Below are 19472 nucleotides of genomic sequence, written 5' to 3'. Positions count from 1 at the left end.
CATGTGGTGTGTTTTGGCTCGTTTGTCTCTGCTACAGAGGAGTGAAGAGATGGTGTGACCCTCAGCAGCGCACTTTATTCTCCTGATGTGTGAAGTTTTGGTGTAATATAAAAAATGTATCTTCAAAGTCAAGCTAAAGCTACGAAGCTGCGGTTAATATGCAGTCTGTGTATTCATAATAAATCAGGTGCAGTTCCTGTCTGCAGAACTGAGTAGTTTTAACATCAGCGTTAAACGTTACTGACGTTAGCGAGCTGCATGCAATGTGCTGAACAAACTGAAGGTTCTGGTGTGACCCGGTCTGAAGGTCAGCTCGCACATGGGTTTGTGTTTGCGCAGAAATCTGTACTAATGTCTTCTGTTTTGTGATGAAATTTCAAAACTCAGCTTAATGCACTCAACTATTTCTCTGCGTAGTTTATACTTTTTATTAGTGATGTGTTGAACCTGAGGGTTTGCGTAGTCAGGAACGTGCAAACCTGATAAAATCAGACTGTGTTACTGAACAATTATTCAGAACTTATTTTATTTAATGTAAATTTGAAGTAACCTTAAAGTGCAGATGGAAATTCTGTCGGTTTGAAAGTCAGAAGCTGACCCTGTCGCATGTCAAAATGCCTCTTTAGCAGGATTGGACTTTATAGTGCTAAGGCTATGATGAGTTTGAGTTATTTTCTCTGCTGTATTTATATTTTTGGCTCCAGCTCTGAGTTACAGTTCCTGTCATTACACATATCAGGTCAATTTCATCACATTTAATCAGGGATGTTAAAACATTCCCAAATTCCTCATGATTCTGTGATATTGGGCAAATCACAAGGGTTTTATGTTTGTCTGTATTTTAAACTTTTAAAAGCAGTTTTAATTGCTGTGTAATTGAGATTTGTCCACTAGAGGGAGTCTTTTGTTTGAGTAATACAGGATTCTTTGCCTTCTGAGGAAATGGAGTGAAGGTGAGTTGCGAGGTCCTGCACGTGAACTTCTGAAACAACTCCTGATCCTGATTCTTCAGTCATTTTTACACTTGACCATGATGGGAATATTTTCAGGGGATCTTTTTCAGTAGTTACTATACACTACCTCATTTTACTACTAACTGATGTTGTGCTTGTTGTAGGGGGTGTGGCCTGTCATCATTAGGTCACATGACCATAACATGCCTCTGACATGTCTTTTTAAACGTCATCTATATTTTTTTTATTGTTCTGCTTTTTAACAGTTTCATTTTGGCTTCTTGGAGTGACTTTATACTGAAGAAAAAGTGCAAAACATCTTTACCCACAGGAAGTAATGCAATCTTTACCAACATTCAGAGGGGATAAAGACTCACTGACCACTTTATTACAGCTGGGGCCGTATGTATAAAGCCGCTCAGAGTAAAATTTTAGTCTCAAGTGTGTCAAAATTCTAAGAATGACATAATTTTACTCTTATTCCTAGACTTAAGAATAAGTGTGATTCATAAAGTTTCCTAAGTGCTAAGACTAGGTCTCAGCTCCTAAATTATTTAAGAGAGCTGGAGAGGTCTCTTAACTTATTTAGGAGTAACAACATGGCAGCAGAGAGGCGGAGACCGCGCACTTTCCAGCAACGAAAGAATGTGTTGGAATTATATGATGACAGGGAATTGATAAAACGATACAGGCTTGATCGGCAAGGTATTCTTTTTGTTACTGGCCTAGTCAGAAATTCAGTAACTTCTCCCACGCTACGAAACAATGCTTTAACTGCAGAAATGAAAGTCATAATGACGCTGCGTTTTTTGGCAACTGGAAAAATGCAGCAATGCAGCAGTGATGACTTGGGCCCATCACAGTCCACAGTCAGCAGGAGCTTAAATAGTACTATTGTGGCACTAACCACACCAAATATAATAAGGCGGTTCATTGACTTCCCAACTGACCCTCAAACTATACAGCAAAAGCAAGTGGCTTTTATGCGGATTGCGGGCTTCCCTGGAGTTGTTGGAGCCATCGACGGCACTCATGTTCGCATCATTGCTCCAACAGTAAACGAGGAGACATACATAAATAGAAAAGGATTCCACAGCATCAGTGTTCAAGTTGTGTTTGATGCCAGTTACAAGATCCTGGATCTCGTGCCAAAATGGCCAGGGTCAACACATGATGCTCGAGTTCTTTCCCAGAGTGACCTCACAGGGTTATTCGAACAAAATTATGTTCACCCTGGATGTCATCTGCTGGGTGACTCGGGATACCCTTTAAAACGCTGGTTTCTCACTCCTTACAGAAGACCACAGGGAGAACAGCAGCTTAATTATAACAGGTACTGTACTGGACTGAACTGTAGACGAGATACCAATTTAGTTCAATGAGTGCATTCTTGACTTATGTGAGCTGTACTTTTATTGGTTTTGCGTCATGAAGAGCACACAAACTAACAAGAGCTGTGATGGAGAGAGGAATTGGACAGCTGAAAAGGAGATTCCAGGTCCTTCATGGAGAGATTCGACACTCCCCTGAGCGTGCTTGTCGCATTATTATGGCTTGTGGCATTTTGCACAATATTTGCAAAGCACATAACCTCCCACTGCTTACTGATGATCATGATGATGATGACGATGATGATGACGATGATGACAGTGATCATGATTATGATGAGAATGATGACAATACCACTGACCACACATTACAAAGCATTTCAGGGAGAGAGTCAATAAGGGACTGCTTTGCTAACTTACATTTTGGGTAAGCAAAACTTGTAGACAATAAGTAACAACACACAAATTTGTCATCACACCATTTTATTTGCAAAAAACATATGTACAATCATTGATATTCTTTAATCTTTTCAGTTTTACTGTGTAATATTCATTTTGAATTTCCAGCAACTTTATTTGTAAATTGAGCTTTTTTCTTTTAAGACACTCGTCATCCCCAGGGGCTGCACTCTGTGCAAACCCTGTGTCTTGTGAGGGAGAAGGCTCATCTGGAGCACACGGGGAGATGTCCTGAGATGATACAGGAGAAGATGCGTCAGATGGACCGGCTCCAGCATCATCCACACTACATTCATATGCAGAAAATATTAAAGAGTGCAAACATGGTTACTGAATCCGATGTGTATTTTTTTACCATGTCCATAGATTAAAGTAACTAATGTCAAGGCTATCACATTATAACACGTATCATTTTCTTCTTACCATCTCTGTAACTCCTTCAGTTTGAGCAGTGCGTGGTCTGGGGCATCTGCGATGCCACAAATAGAAGGATTGGCCATTCCCAATATCTCCTCTACTATCTCAGCAATCTCAGATAGAGGATTACATGGAGGGCCTCCACCTATTTGACAAGAACTCAGCTGCTCATGGAAACAGTCATTTAATACAAAAAAGGGTATAATAAGGCTGAAATAAAATGTACCAGTGGCTCGCATGCTTTCTTTGTATGCTGCAATTTCCTTGCGTGCTGTTGCCAAAACATTGTACCACCTTTTCTCACAATCCTCTGCTGAACGTCTTGTCTGAGAAAATGCTGCATTTACACTCACTGCAGTACAATTGCAGTACAGTGTTGCCATGCATTTTTTTTGTCCTTACTTGTTAAATTTGGACTGAATTTTCCTCTTATCACCTCCTTCCATTTAAGGACTGACTGCACTAGAAGAAGATTTTCTTCTTTGGACCAGTTTGGTTTTCTTTTAGAATTCATTTTAAATGGTTTGCAACTTTCTAGTCTTTCCTTTATATACACATGTGAGTGCAATTTAGAATGCTGTGATTAATCAGCTTAATTAATTAAATAGCATCACATTTGTCCATTTAATTAATGTGTTGAAACTCATAATTAAAATTGTACAAAATTGTGTAAAATAAATGCATGCACTTATTTGTAATATCTTTGCACATAATGCTAAATTAATTTAAATAAATAAATAAATGTAAATATTAAAGTAATTGTAATGTCTTAAACCATGAATGAATGGTGTCATGCTGCTGTGACTTCACCCTTGCAGGCTCACTATTGGCTGATTCAGAGGTCAAGGGCGGCCATTTTGGGTTGACATCATTGTAGTCCTTAGTTCACAACACTTAAGTGTCACCTCAGTCAACACTTAAGAATCAGCCTTAGACTTTATTGAAACTTGCTTTTAGCTTCTTTATAAAAGTCTCCTACTCTTAGAAAAGTCCTACTTTTTACTAAGAATTTTTTGACACTTAAGTCAAAGCTTAAGACTATTCTTAAGAGCATTTCTGAGAAGTTTTATACATATGGGCCCAGGTGATGTTTTTCCTGCCCCTTTTGTGAATAGTTTTCTTAGGCACAGGAGCAGGTCTGGAGGGTTCACAGGCATAGAGTGTTGTGGTGAACTGGGATGTTTGGATGCTGTCGCCCCCCCACTCTCACACGTTCACTCAGGTGTGTTGATGGTGGAGAGGCTGCTGCTTTATGTCCCAGGACGCCCTCATGTCTGTGTTAGCTTCTAACAATCTGGGTTTCTCTCTCTCTCTTTCTCTCTCTCTCTCTCTCCCTCTCTCTCTTTCTCTGTCAAGCTACACATGATACCAGTGATCCTTCTGCTCTCAGGACCTGCCTGATCCATGCTGATGCCCTACTTCTGATTGGAGTTCTCATCTCATGGAAATCACTCACTGCTGCTGAGGATAGCTCCACATGGACGGCCTGAAGATCACTGAGATTGCTCAATTCAATTCAATTTTATTTGTATAGCACTTTTAATAATGGACAGTGTCACAAAGCAGCTTTACAGAAATAAATAGATTCAAATTAAGTTAAACCAAAATAAATTGTACATATGTGAATTTATCCCTAATGAGGGAGCCAGAGGCGATGGTGAGAAAAACTCCCTGAGACGATATGAGGAAGAAACCTTGAGAGGAAGCAGACTCAAAAGGGATCCATCCTCATCTGGGTGACACCGGATAGCGCGATTAGATTTTCCAGTTTGTTTTATTGTCTCTGTGTTACTGTTGTAGGGTGGAGCTCAGACTAACCACACCCAGAGAAAACAAAAGGATCTGAGTTTATTGTGATCTATAAAAGAGGGACGTTTCCATCTTTACTGCTGATTAGAATTCAGCTACAAATTAAAGGTGAGTGCTTTTATAATAAAACTTTTGGGCTGAAGTGATTAGTTTACTGTTGGTCTCAATCAGAGCTATAGTAATAAAATTTTATGTTATACTTTTATTTTATGACCATAAACCTGATCTGTTATTATATAGCTCTATGCTGTGATGTATTTTACCTGCATTTGGTTTTGAAAAACAATCCCTAGATTTAAAGGAAGTGATTCTGTACTTCCCTGTTAAATAGGCCTACTCTACTCTACTGATTATCTACCTGATGCAGCTCGATGTCTGAATATCTGAGTAATATAACATGTAAACTGCTTGCTATTTGGATAGTCAGTGCCTCAGTGTGGTTTCTTTATTAATGCTTATTCTCTACATTTAGTTTGTGTTTAAATGAGTTATGATGTTTATCCCGTTTCTGACGGTAGTCAGTGATGCCCAATGACGCACCAACAAAATTGCTCTGTCTCATCTACACTGGAGAAGGATGTGTACCAAACACTGGAAATGCAGATGGAATATAGATGAAAAAGTACCCAGACAAAAGGTCCAGTTTATAAAGGAAACCTGAGACTCACTTCCTTATAAGATGAACTGGAGAACTTCATTACATCACCAGGACAGAGAGAGCAAGTACTTTAGTGTAATATTTTCTGGTGGAGTACATGATTTAAAACACAGACTTTGTGGATATAAATGTCTTCCTAATTAGTAAATGAGGTACATGTTACATTACTTACCTGTGAACATTACTCATTTTAGGAATTGTGTAAGTCCTTGAGACATGTCGTCTCAGGGAGTTTTTCCTCACCACTCTCGCCTCTGGCTTGCTCATTAGGGATAGATTTATAAATTTAATATTTATGTTCTGAATGTATATATTTCTGTAAAGCTGCTTTGTGACAATGTCCATTGTTAAAAGTGCTATACAAATAAAATTGAATTGAACTGAATTGAATTAAATCAAACTTTTATGAACATTCCTGGTCATCGGGCCAGATAGGTTTATTTCTGAAGGCTTCAGCCAAACCTACAGTGATGACATTGACACCTATGATAGTGTCTCATTAATTTAAAAATCATGTTAATCTCAGATAATCTCAGGTTAATCTCTAAAACCAGAGCATTGTACTGTACAATTTAAAGCTAATAAGTTGGTTTAGATACAAGGATAAAAAATTAAATATCCTAATTCCCATAAGTGAAGATTACTGGTTGGTGTTTTTGAAAAAAGATAGGGCAGATTTCCCTGAAATCACATGACACAGTTAGGAATGTGTCTCTCAATACCTTCTTACAGACGTGGACAAATTTGTTGGTACCCTTCCACGAAAAAAAGAAGAACCCACAATTTTCTCTGAAATAGCTTGAAACTGACAAAAGTAATTGTCATCCATCATTGTTTATTCCATATTTAATAAAAATCAGACTTTGCTTTTGATTTTTGATTCAACAGAATATTTTTAAACGATAAAACAAATGAAAATGGCATGGTCAAAAATGATGGGACCCTTAAACTAATATTTTGTTGCACAACAAAGAGTTTAGAGTATCTGTAGCTCTCAGTGAGACTTCTGCACCTGTCAACAGGTAGTTTGTCCCAATCTTCCTGAGCAAACTGCTCCAGCTGTCTCAGGTTTGAAGTGTGTCTTCTCCAGACTGCATGTTTCAGCTCCACAGATCCCATAGATGTTCAGCAGGATTCAGATCAGGGCTCACGGAAGGCCACTTCAGAATAGTCCATTGTTTTGTTCTTAGCCATTCTTGCATGCTTTTACTGTGGGTTTTGGGTCTTTATCATGTTGGAGGACTCATGACCTGCTACTGAGACAGATGTTTCTGACACTGGGCAGTATGTTTTGCTCTAGAATGCCTTGATAGTCTTGAGATTTCATTGTGCCCTGCACCCCGTGCCTGATGCAGCAAAGTGGACCTAAAACATAACCGAGCCTCCTCCATGTTTGGTGTTCTCTTCTTTGAAAGCTTCATTTTTTGTCTGTGAACATAGAGCTGATCTGACTTGCCAAAAAGCTCCAGTTTTGTCTCCTCTGTCCAAAGGACCTTCTCCCAGAAACATTGTGGCTTGTCAAAATAAAATTCCAGTGTGGCTTTTTTGTTTTGCTTTCAACAGTAGAGTCCTCCTGGGTCTTCTTCCTTTGAGCCCACTGTCACTCAGAAAGCGATCAGACACTGATGTACTGTGACCTTGAAGTTCAGCTTGTATCTTTTTGGAGGTTTTTCTTGGCTCTTTGTCTACCTTTTGCACTATCCTTCTGTTCAAGCTGGGGATGATTTTCCTCTTGGGGCCACGTCCAGGGAGATTGGCTACAGTCCCATGGACCTTAAACTTCTTAATAATATTTGTAACTGTAGTCACAGGAACATCAAGCTGCTTGGAGTCTCCTTTGCTTTGCTGGTCCATGTTCAGTGTGGTGCACACGATGATACCAAACAGCAGAGTGACTACTTTTCTCCATTTAAATAGGCTGAATGACTGATTACAAGACTGAAGGCATGTGTGATACTAATTAAAGAAAACAGTTAGCTGGAAATATGGCTATGATCTTTATATTTATAATCTTTTCTAGGGGTACCAACAAATCTGTCCAGGCCAATTTAGAATATCTTTGTAGAATAAGCAATAATTTATCTCTTTTCACACTTTCTTTGCTTTACTCTATGACATACCAAAGGCATGCAGGTATACACGAGACAATTCCTTTTAATTTCTTCACTTTTCAGGAGGAATGAAGCATTGTTTCAATGCGCTGTAAGGGTACCAACAAATTTGTCCACATCTGTACATGGAATTAGAAACAATTCCAGCCTGTATGGAAATTATACCAACAGGTATTGTAATGGATATCGGAACTCTTTCAGCCTGCAAACCCTCCGCTCACAGGATGTTCTTTGTTTTTTGCTCCTTTCTGTATAACTTCTAGAGACTGCTGTGTGTGAAAATCACAGGAGATCAGCAGTTATGTAAATAATGTCATGGAAAAAGTTTATGAAAAAAATATAATTCATATCTTCTAAAAATGTAAAAATGAAATCTAATGGATTTTGAGAGTTTTCACATATGTACTGCAATTCAGCACTTCTTCATACATTTTCTTTTAGCCTTTATTTGTTAAGTAAAACAAAATTCATTAAATAAATGTTCAATTATGAATAATTTGTTGTCCTATTGTGAGTAAAGTGCTTTTACACTTTTTGCCTACTGCCAAATACAGTAGTATGCAAATCCTGATTTCTTATTTTTTATAGTTTTCAGTGTTGCATTAAAAAACAGTTTTTGATAAGTTTATTTAATGTTACAGTAAATAAATGAATAAATGAATAAATAAATACATTCTTATAATTAAGAAATTACATTTAACAGATCAAATACAAAAGTAATATAAATCAGCAGCTTCCAAATGTTAAAAAGATCACAATACTTGTAATATCTCAGAAATGCATTATCACTATTTAATATTATCTCATCCTATTGCATTATAATTCAATTAAATTCAATTAAATTTTATTTGTATAGCGCTTTTAACAATGGACATTGTCACAAAGCAGCTTTACAGAAATAAATGGATTCACAAAAAAAGATATATTGTAAATATGTGAATTTATCCCTGTGAATTTATCCCTAATGAGATCATAAAAGACCAAAAGTTCACTCAGGTACTGTGGCGCGAGACGATTTAGTCCTTTATAGAGATTCAAAGATTCAAAGATTCAAAGCGTTTATTGTCATGTGCACAGTGAGGAAACCAAGTTTCCCTGAACAATGAAATTCTTCCTTTGCTGTCCACATTGAATGCCAAGATAACAGAAACTATATAGAAATAAAAATAAAAACAGACATGCACATACATACAAACAAACATAATAAAGTGTAGACTATGTAACAGAAGTAGAAATATAGATTATATATATAGAAATATAGACTATGTACATCTGTATGTGTGAGTGTTCAATGTTGACTTGTGCATATGAAGTATATCTCTATGTGCAATATTGACTTATGTACAAAACAATACAATACAAAAACAAAAACAATAGTACAGTAGCCTGTAGTAAATTGAGTGCAACTACACAATAACAATAGCAGCTGTCACATTTAAGTAAAACAAAATTCATTACTGATCAGTTGGGTGTCTTACCTCAGGAGCTCCGCCAAGCTGACCTAAAAATTTCTCGATTTTTATATTAATCTAGTCCTATTTCTTAAACTTTTTATAGTATTTATAGTAGCTGATAGTATATTATAATATTCTCATTCGAAACGCTTTTTATAACACTAGTTTTATTTTATTTTGTTCTAGAACACCCGCTTCTAGCCGGTTAGCCCATTAGCATCGCTAGCCCGTTAGCACAGCTACCACAAGTTTGTTTACGCTTCTCACCGATTATTTCTGTTACACTACTGCTCTAAAACACCATGTCGGTTGTGTGTCTGCCTTTGAGTGCAGGTGAGGATACACCCGAGCTGCACTCGGTGGATCTGGAGTTGGAGGCCGTGGAGAAACAGATCCGCGACCTACAGGTGAAGCAGGCCCAGCTGCGACAGCGGAAAGCCGCGCTGGAATCGTCCCGGACTGACGCTCACCTGTCCCAGGTAAATCCGCGGCGGGAAACAAACACTCCCAAAACCTCAACTCCGCGTATTTCTCTGTCCAGGCCTAGTGCACCAAGGTCGCGGCCCGCCCAGGTTTCGTTCACTCCGGCACCGGGGTACCACGGAGCCTGGATGCAGCAGCAGCGGAAGACACGAGCCAGGACCCGGGCGAGGACCTCTCCCCCTCCGCCGCCACCCGTTTTCGAGATCTCGACCAGGAACCGCTTCGCTCCACTTCGCGAGTCGGAAAGCGACGCGGTGATCATCGGAGACTCCATCGTCCGGCACGTCCGTGCTACCACGGCTAAAGGTAAGGTGCGCACTCGCTGTTTTCCTGGTGCTCGTGTTCTCGATGTCGCTGCACAGGTACCCGCGATCCTGAATGGGAAGAACATCGGAGCTGTGGTCCTCCATGCTGGCACGAACGACACCAGGCTGAGGCAGACGGAGATCCTGAAGAAGGACTTCAGAAGCCTGATTGAGAAGGTACGCAGCACATCGCCCACGACGAGGATCATCGTGTCAGGACCGCTTCCCACGTTCCAGCGAGGAATTGAGAGGTTCAGTAGGATATTTGCTTTTAATGAATGGTTACAGTCATGGTGTCAAGACCAGAAATTACCCTTTATTGATAACTGGAATATTTTCTGGGAGCGTCCTAGGCTCTACCACACTGACGGCCTGCACCCAAGCAGAGCTGGAGCAGCGGTCCTCTCGGACAACATCTCTAGGACACTACGCACCATCTGACTGGTAAGCCATACCTTAGATTGCAATTATAATGGCCACTGTCCAACTCACCAGACTGATACAATTGGCTTAACTCAACCGTCTGCTAGCTGCCTAGAGTCGTCACCTAGGGTACATAGCATTGAGACTGTGTCTGTTCCCCGTGCTGTATTAAAATTAAGAAAGAATAAAGTCTGTTTTAGCAATTTAATAAACATACCTACATTAGATAATAATACTGAGAGTGCAGCCTGCACCTCTACTCTAAAGCTAGGTTTGCTAAATATCAGATCTCTTGAGTCTAAAACGCTCTTAGTTAATGAACTGATCACGGACCAGGAGTATGACGCGTTATGTTTAACAGAAACATGGATTAGGCAGAACAATTATGTTGCATTAAATGAAGCTAGTCCGCCCGCTTATAGCTACATACATCAGCCTCGTTTAACCGGTAGAGGAGGAGGCGTCGCAGTTATTCATAAGGATAATCTGACCATCATACAGAAACTAGGACAAAACTTTAATTCATTTGAAGCACTTTATAGTAACATAAGTGCAGTCGCTAATGATAAGTCATCACAGTCCCTTCCGTTAGTTATTATCTACAGACCCCCAGGACCGTACTCTGAATTTCTTAGTGAATTTACAGATTTCCTATCAAACCTAGTTGTTTCTGTGGACCGAGCGATAATTACTGGAGACTTTAACATTCATTTTGAGAATATAGGCAACCCGCTGAAGATAGCGTTTACATCCATACTTGACTCATTGGGAGTCAATCAGTGTGTTGTAGGATCCACACATAAAGCAGGTCATACGTTAGACTTAATATTATCTCTTGGAGTTAATATAACAGATATAGTGATAATCCCGCAGTCTGAGGCAATATCAGATCACAGTCTGATTTCGTTTTGTGTGCGTCACAGTAGCATTGTACACACAGAACCGCGCTACCGATTTAGCCGTACAATAACACCTGCGACCGCGCAGAGCTTTATAAATCACCTACCAGAATTATCCGCTAGTATAGGGTCACCTTCAGACCCTTTAGAACTCGAACAGGCGACAGAATTTTTAGAGTCGACATTCCGCTGCACCTTAGATAATGTAGCCCCACTTAGAAGAAAAACAATTAAAGATAAGAAACTCGCTCCGTGGTATAGTGACCACACCCGCTCTCTAAAACAGAACGCCCGAAAGCTAGAGCGTAAATGGCACCAGACCAAACTCCTAGCATTTAAAATAGCATGGAAAGACAGTATTTTAGCCTATAAAAAAGCTCTAAGGCAAGCTAGGTCCACTTACTTATCAACGCTTATAGAAAATAATAAAAGTAATCCTAAATTCTTATTTAACACCATAGCAGAATTAACTAGGAATAAGACATCGACAGAAATTTCCACAATAACAGCATACAAAAGTAATGATTTCATGAAATTCTTTGATAGCAAAATTAAAAACATTAGGCAGGAGATACAGGCCCAAAGTCCAAATTATACAATAGACTGGGAGGATAGACTAACCATAGATCAGAGCTTAGAAAGTTTTACTCCTCTTGAAGAGAATGATTTAATCTCGCTCATCTCTTCTGCTAAATCATCAACCTGTCTATTAGATCCGGTACCAACACGTCTTCTTAAGCAAATAGTTGGAACCGTAACTGAACCCCTGCTTAAAATAGTTAACTCCTCACTGAGCAATGGGTACGTTCCAAAATCACTTAAATTAGCTGTTATTAAACCACTAGTGAAGAAACCAGACCTTGACCCTAACAACTTAACTAACTATAGGCCGATTTCAAACCTTCCCTTTCTATCTAAAATATTAGAGAAAGTAGTAGCGCAGCAGCTAATTTCATATCTACAAAGTAATAATATCTATGAACTTTATCAGTCAGGTTTCAGGCCCCACCACAGCACAGAGACAGCATTAGTCAAAGTAGTCAATGACTTGCTATTAGCCTCTGATCGGGGTTGCATTAGTTTATTAATTTTACTCGACCTTAGCGCAGCGTTCGACACTATCGACCATAATATCCTTCTTCACAGACTGGAAAAGGTCGTAGGAATTAAGGGCTCAGCCCTCGACTGGTTTAGATCTTATTTAACCGATCGCTATCAGTTTGTAGATTTAAACGGTGACCACTCAGCACGTTATCGAGTAGAATATGGCGTTCCGCAGGGTTCAGTCTTAGGCCCACTGCTTTTCACGTTATACATGCTCCCTTTAGGTAACATAATCCGTAAACATAATATTAGCTTCCATTGTTATGCTGATGACACACAGTTATACGTCTCAGCTAGGCCAGATGAGAATAGCCAGTTAAAGAAAGTTGAGGCATGTGCGATAGACATAAGAGACTGGATGCTAAGCAACTTTCTCCTGCTAAACCCAGAAAAAACAGAGGTTCTGGTACTGGGACCACAAGCCGCTAGAAGTAAGTTTAGAGATCACACTGTTACTTTAGATGGTCTCTCTGTTTCAAGTAGTCTAACAGTAAAAGATCTCGGTGTGATTATAGACTCTAATCTCTCATTTGAGGCGCATGTAGATAATGTAAGCAGGTTAGCATTTTTCCACCTCAGAAATATCGCTAAGATTAGAAATATACTTTCGCTAAGTGATGCTGAAACACTAGTCCATGCATTTATCACGTCCAGATTAGATTACTGTAATGCTTTACTATCTGGATGCTCATCTAGATGCATAAATAAGCTTCAGATAGTTCAGAACGCAGCAGCGAGGGTCCTGACTAGGACTAGGAAGTATGAGCATATCACGCCAGTCTTATCTACATTACACTGGCTCCCAGTAAGATTCCGCATCGATTTTAAAATATTACTCCTAACCTATAAAGCATTAAATGGTCTCGCTCCGCAGTATTTAAGCGATATGTTAGTACCTTACGTTCCGCCGCGCCTACTTCGCTCTAAGGATGCAGGCTGTCTATCAGTACCACGCGTCGCCAAAACCACGGCAGGGGGCAGAGCTTTCTCTTACCAAGCCCCAAAATTATGGAATAGCCTCCCAGTTAATGTACGTGAAGCAGACACAGTCTCAGTGTTTAAGTCGAGGTTGAAGACTTATTTATTTAACCTAGCATTTAGCGACTAGTGTTTTTATCAAAGGAGTAGATCTGGGGGACTCGTGGATGTTGAGTTTTATCTCCACACGGTGACTGTGAGTGTACCTAACCACTTTCCTTCTCCTTCTGCCGAGCTACACTCCTGAGCTGCCGGTGATCCAGACCTCCCCCCCTTCACTCTGGACCTGTCCACCGGCAATGCTTCACACTGCCACGAAAACGCTTCAGCTGTTTTCCATGGACTACACCAACACACATTGTGCTCACACACACGCACACTACAGTGTAAACCCATATGAGGATGGGTTCTCTGTTGAGCCTGGTTCCTCTCAAGGTTTCTTCCTATCACCATCTCAGGGAGTTTTTCCTTGCCACCGTCGCCCTGCTTGCTCATCAGAGACGGCACACACACACACTTCACTTTACTTTTGTTTGTGTAAAGCTGCTTTGAGACAATGACCTTTGTAAAAAGCGCTATACAAATAAAAATGAATTGAATTGAATTGAATTGAATTTAACAATGTGCAAATCGATGAAGCTTCTTGATAAGAAGTAACAGCAGTAACATTTACAAATTGGGCTGTAGCAGTTCAGTCCACCTAATCTATGAGATATGTGAGACTAGTCTGTGTCCACTGGCTACTCATTTAAAAGTCTAATGGCTGAGGGGAAGAAGGAGTTCCTTAGTCTGGAGGTTCTGCATTTCACACTCCTGTACCGAGGGCAGGAGTGTGAACAGTCCGTATTGTAGGTCAATAGTAGTATTTTATAATCAATGTGAAATTTGATTGGGAGCCAATGCAGTGTGGATAAGATAGGGGTGATGTGCTCATATCTTCTGATTCTAGTAAGGACTCTCGCTGCTGCATTCTGGACCAACTGGAGCTTGTTTATGCTCCTACTGGAACATCCAGACAGTAAGGCATTACAGTAATCCAACCTAGAGGTAACAGAAGCATGAACTAGTTTTTCTGCATCGTGTAGTGACAATATATTTCTTAGCAATATTTCTGAGATGAAAGAAAGCAATCCTAGTGATATTATCTACATGAGCTTCAAATGAAAGACTAGAGTCGATAATCACACCAAGGTCTTTTACTGCTGCACATGATGAAACAGAAAGGCCATCCAGAGTTATTATGTAATCAGAAAGCTTACTTCTAGCTGCATGTGGTCCTAGTACAAGTACTTCTGTCTTGTCAGAATTAAGGAAGAGAAAGTTAATAAGCATCCAGTTTCTAATGTCCTTTACACATTCCTCAACTTTATTAAGCTGGTGTGTGTCATCTGGCTTTGCTGAAACTTGCAACTGTGTGTCATTTACGTTTACAAACTGATAACGATCAGTCAAAAAAGACCTGAGCCAGGAAAGGGCCGTTCCCTTAATGCCTACTACATTTTCTAGTCTATCGAGGAGAACAGCATGATCAATGGTATCAAAAGCTGCACTAAGGTCAAGCAGCACAAGCAAGGAGACACAACCCTGATCAGAGGCCAGTAGTAAGTCATTTACCACTTTAACCAGCGCTGTCTCTGTGCTATGATGAGGCCTAAATCCTGACTGATACATTTCATGAATGTTATTCCTATGTAAGTATGAGCATAGCTGCTGTGCTACAACCTTTTCTAGGACCTTGGAGACAAAGGGGAGGTTTGATATTGTTCTATAGTTAGACAGCTGACAGGGGTCAAGGTCAGGTTTTTTAATCAAGGGCTTGATAACTGCTAATTTAAAAGTTTTAGGCACATAGCCAATGCTAAGGGAAGAATTGATTATCTTTAAAAGAGGTTTGATTATTTCAGGAATTATCTGTTTGAGGAAACAAGTAGGTAAAGGATCTAGTATACAGGTTGATGATTTTGATGATGAAATTAGTGAAATTAGTTCAGTCTCTTCAAGGGGAGTAAAACGTTGTAATTGTTTATCTAATATTATTATATTATCATCTACAGGGTTAGTTATAGAACTGTCCGGTTTTAAATTAATAGTCTAAATTTCTTGCCTGATATTTTCAATTTTATCATTGTGAAAGCTAAACAAATCAGACCAGTACTCAAAACACCTGTGTAACAGTGATTTGTCCCCGCTCAGTAAACAATAAAAAACATAACAGTACAATGTAAATATAAATCAATTGCCTAATGTCCTCCAAGCCAAGTTAAAGTGTTTAGACAAATTCAAAAGTGCTGCTCAGCCCTTCAGAGATGAAGAGATTTCAGCCGAGTTATAGTGAACAGGATCTTTGTTATTGTCATTAACAGTGGACTGAAATGAGAAAAAGAGGGAGACCAAGAGCAGCTTACAATGGTGTTTGGACAAACACCACCCGCTTTAAAGTGAAGCCAGCAGCATACTGTATTCAGTTTAAAGATAGAGCCAAGCGGCAGACAGTTTAGAATGTCTACCGTCTAGAATGAGATTGAGTGTACATATTGTATTTAAGAGTACAGTGACACATTGTGATGGAGTAGACCGTCACCGCTGGTCACGGCAGCACTGGTGTTACATAATACATATCGCACCACAACCACTTTCCATTTCCCCCACCGCTATCCGCTATCAGAGGTGCAGTTGCACACACATTCCTTCAGCTTACAGCTTGTTCTAACTCAATATACATTCCCTTGAAATCGTTCTTCCAGGTTGCTGCCAAATGGAGTGCTCACACTGCACGTTGCCTATGAGTGTCAGATTCATGCTGCACCAGCGCATTGCAACCGGAAAACAATGAAAACATTTATTTGGGCTTGAGGGGTGAGCAGTGATCATATATACCTGGAAAGAAATGAAAGAAAGTATATTTTTGATTGTCATGGTTATTATTTTCCTTCTGGCTCCGGGAGTGGGAGGAGCCTAGGACTTAAAGCGTGCCCAAACCTTTACTCTGGAGTTCCTTGTGAGCTAAGCAAGTGTGCAACAGTAGTGCCGTGAGCAAAAATTGAGGGTGGATGGTGGATGTGTGTATACTGAAACACAGAAATACAGAAACACAGCTCTGTGCAGTAAGGCACGCAGTGATCGCTTGTGTGTTTACTTCAACACGGAATGGTGCAAGAACTCGGTGCTAGTTTCTAGTTAAAGCTCATCGCTGGTGGAGTTTGTGACTGTTAGATGCAGATCATTTTATTTACCACAGGAATTCACCACTGTCCTTATAATTGGAGTGTACATTCCCCCCAGCACTAATGCTAAAGACGCGCTCTGTGAACTGTATGGGGCTATTAGCGAGCTGCAGAATTCAAACCCTGACGGACTGTTTATTGTTGCCGGACAATTCAACCATGCAGATCTCAAGTCAGTGCTCCCTAAATTCCATCAGAATGAGGACTTTGCAACGAGAGGGAAGAACGTGCTGGACCTTGTTTACACAAACATCCCCAGCATGTACCGTGCGGGGCCCCGCCCCCACCTCGGCTACTCATAGCACATCTCTGTTATGCTAATCCCAGCATACAGACCGCTAGTCAGACGCTCCAAACTGGTTCTGAAGCAGGTGAAAACCTGGCCAGCAGGAGCTATCTCTGCTCTTCAGGACTGTTTTGAACACACTGACTGGCACATGTTCAGGGAATCTGCAACTGACGGCGACGTCACCAACTTGGAGGAATACGCGACATCAGTGACCAGAATCAGCAAGTGCATTGATGACGTCACTGTCTCCAAGACCTTCATCACACACTCCAACCAGAAGCCATGGATGACTGTAGAGGTGCGTGCACTGCTGAGGACCCGAGACTCCGCCTTCAGAGCAGGTGACAAGGCGGCCCTAAGAACAGCGAGGGGCAAAATGTCCTGAGCCATCAGAGAGGCAAAGCGCGCACATGCAAAGAGAATCCGCAACCACTTCAAGGCCAGCAGAGACATGTGGCGCATTTGGCAGGGCATCCAGGCCATCACCAACATCACCTGCTTGTGATAGTGACTTCTATGCGCGAGGTACAGAATGATGTGACGGCGAGGAAGACTACCTCTCCTCCCAATGACCAGGTGCTGTGTCTAACCATGGCTGACGTGAGGAAGACGCTACACAGAGTTAACCCTGGGATTTCAAATCAAATCATATCAAATTTCATATTGATTATAAAATACTACTATTGACTTATAAAGCACTAAATGGTCTCCTGCCACAGTACCTGAGTGAACTTTTGGTCTTTCATGATCCGCCACACCTACTCAGATGAAAAGGTGCAGGCTATTTGTTGGTACCTCGAATAGTGCAGGCTACAGCTGGGGGTAGAGCTTTCTCTTACAAAGCCCCACAGTTATGGAACAGCCTTCCACTTAGTGTTCGGGGCTCAGACACAGTCTCAGTGTCTTGGCTGAAAACATATTTGTTTAGTCAAGCCTTTAGTGAATAGTTTTTTCTTAGGTACAGGAGTAGGTCTGGAGGGTTCACAGGCATAGAGTGTTGTGGTGAACTGGGATGTTCGGATGCTGTCGCCCCCCCACTCTCGCGCATTCACTTTGGTTTGTCAACGGTGGAGTGGCTGCTACTTTATGTCCCAGGACTCCCTCATGTCTGTGTTAGCTTCTGGCTCTCCCTTTTAGTTATGTTGTCATAGCTAGTCTTGCCGGAGTCCCTGCTTGCTCTCTGCACACAAAGTACATTGTGCTTAACCATTAGAGAACAAAAGCTTACCTAACAATCTCTCCATCTCTCTCTCTCTCCATCTCTCTCTCCCTCACTCTCTGTCGAGCTACACATGCTACTTCTGAGATGCGAGAGATGCCAGTGATCCTGACTCCTTCTGCTCCTCCTCGCTGCTTGACCCATTCTGATGCCCTACTTCTGGTTGGAGTTCTCATCGGTTGAGTTCGCTCGCTGCTGCTGGGGCCCCATATGGATGGCCTGAAGAACCATTTGGTTTGCTGGGGATGGTGCCACCTGGGGGCTGTGGAGATAGTTTGGGGATCACATATGGGGAGCTGTACTGTAATGGCTTGGGACTGCGATTGCTGTAGTGGCTTTGGGGCTGCAGTTGCCACGCGCACCTTCGTACTGTCCATCAGTGGACTGTGGATAGATTTTAACCAGCCGGACTTCTTGCAAAAACTGTGATGAATTTATTGGTTGCACAATTGCACTATTTGTCCATATAGTACACAATAATAGAAGGGAATGATTTATAATCGCACTATCCGTTGCACCCAGATGAGGATGGGTTTCCTTTTGAGTCTGGTTCCTCTCAAGGTTTCTTCCTCATATCATCTCAGGGAGTTTTTCCTTGCCACCATCGCCTCTGGCTTCCTCATTAGGGATAAATTCACATATTTACAATATATCTTTTTTTGTGAATCCATTTATTTCTGTAAAGCTGCTTTGTGACAATGTCCATTGTTAAAAGCGCTATACAAATAAAATTGTAAAGAAAATTGAAAGAACATTCCTGGCAGAGTGCACAGAGGATGTGCAGGCCAGCTGGCAGATGTTTTCACGGACATCTTCAACACCTCCCTGAGCAGCACCGTCGTTCCAATGTGCTTCAAGGCCACCATCATCGTCCCCGTGCCATAGAAGTCTCCAGTGTCCTGCCTCAAGGACTACCATCCCGTTGCACTTACACCCATCATCATGAAGTGCTTCGAGAGGCTCGTCATGAGGCACATCAAGACCCTGCTGCCACTGTCACTGGATTCCCTACAATTCGCATACTGTCCCAACACAATCATTCCTCAGCACCTGATTGGAAAGCTGAACCTGCTGGGCCTGAACACCTCCCTCTGTAACTGGAGCCTGGACTTCCTGACTGGGAGACCTCAGTCAGTCTGGATCGGGAACAGCATCTCCGACACTACCACATTGAGCACTCAGTGCTCAGTCCACTGCTGATCACCCTGCTGACTCACGACTGTGTAGCAATGCACAGCTCAAATCACATCAAGTTCGATGATGACACGACAGTGGTGGGCATACAGAGAGGAGGTGCAGCGGCTAATGGAATGGTGCCAGAGTTTCTTCCCCCAAGCCATGAGACTCCTCAACACTCAG

The 19472-nt window shown here is 41.2% G+C and overlaps 1 protein-coding gene across 3 annotated transcripts; it reads left to right on the top strand.

Moving 5' to 3' along the window:
* The first annotated feature begins 9202 nt into the window (after positions 1-9202).
* On the top strand, positions 9203-13985 carry LOC128319606 (uncharacterized). Of its 3 annotated transcripts, XM_053238860.1 has the most exons (3): positions 9203-10228; positions 10331-10421; positions 13617-13985. In XM_053238860.1, the coding sequence occupies exons 1-2, from the start codon at positions 9492-9494 to the stop codon at positions 10416-10418; spliced, it is 825 nt and encodes a 274-aa protein (XP_053094835.1). In that variant the 5' UTR covers positions 9203-9491; the 3' UTR covers positions 10419-10421; positions 13617-13985. The 3 variants fall into 3 exon arrangements, with proteins under 3 accessions (XP_053094835.1, XP_053094833.1, XP_053094834.1); XM_053238858.1 differs by having other exon boundaries at positions 9203-10421; XM_053238859.1 differs by lacking the exon at positions 13617-13985 and having other exon boundaries at positions 10331-11779.
* The last annotated feature ends 5487 nt before the right edge of the window (positions 13986-19472 follow it).

This window comes from Pangasianodon hypophthalmus, chromosome 12 (genome assembly GCF_027358585.1).
Source record: "Pangasianodon hypophthalmus isolate fPanHyp1 chromosome 12, fPanHyp1.pri, whole genome shotgun sequence".
NCBI lineage: Eukaryota > Metazoa > Chordata > Actinopteri > Siluriformes > Pangasiidae > Pangasianodon > Pangasianodon hypophthalmus.
This window is presented reverse-complemented; position numbering and strand designations above follow the sequence as displayed.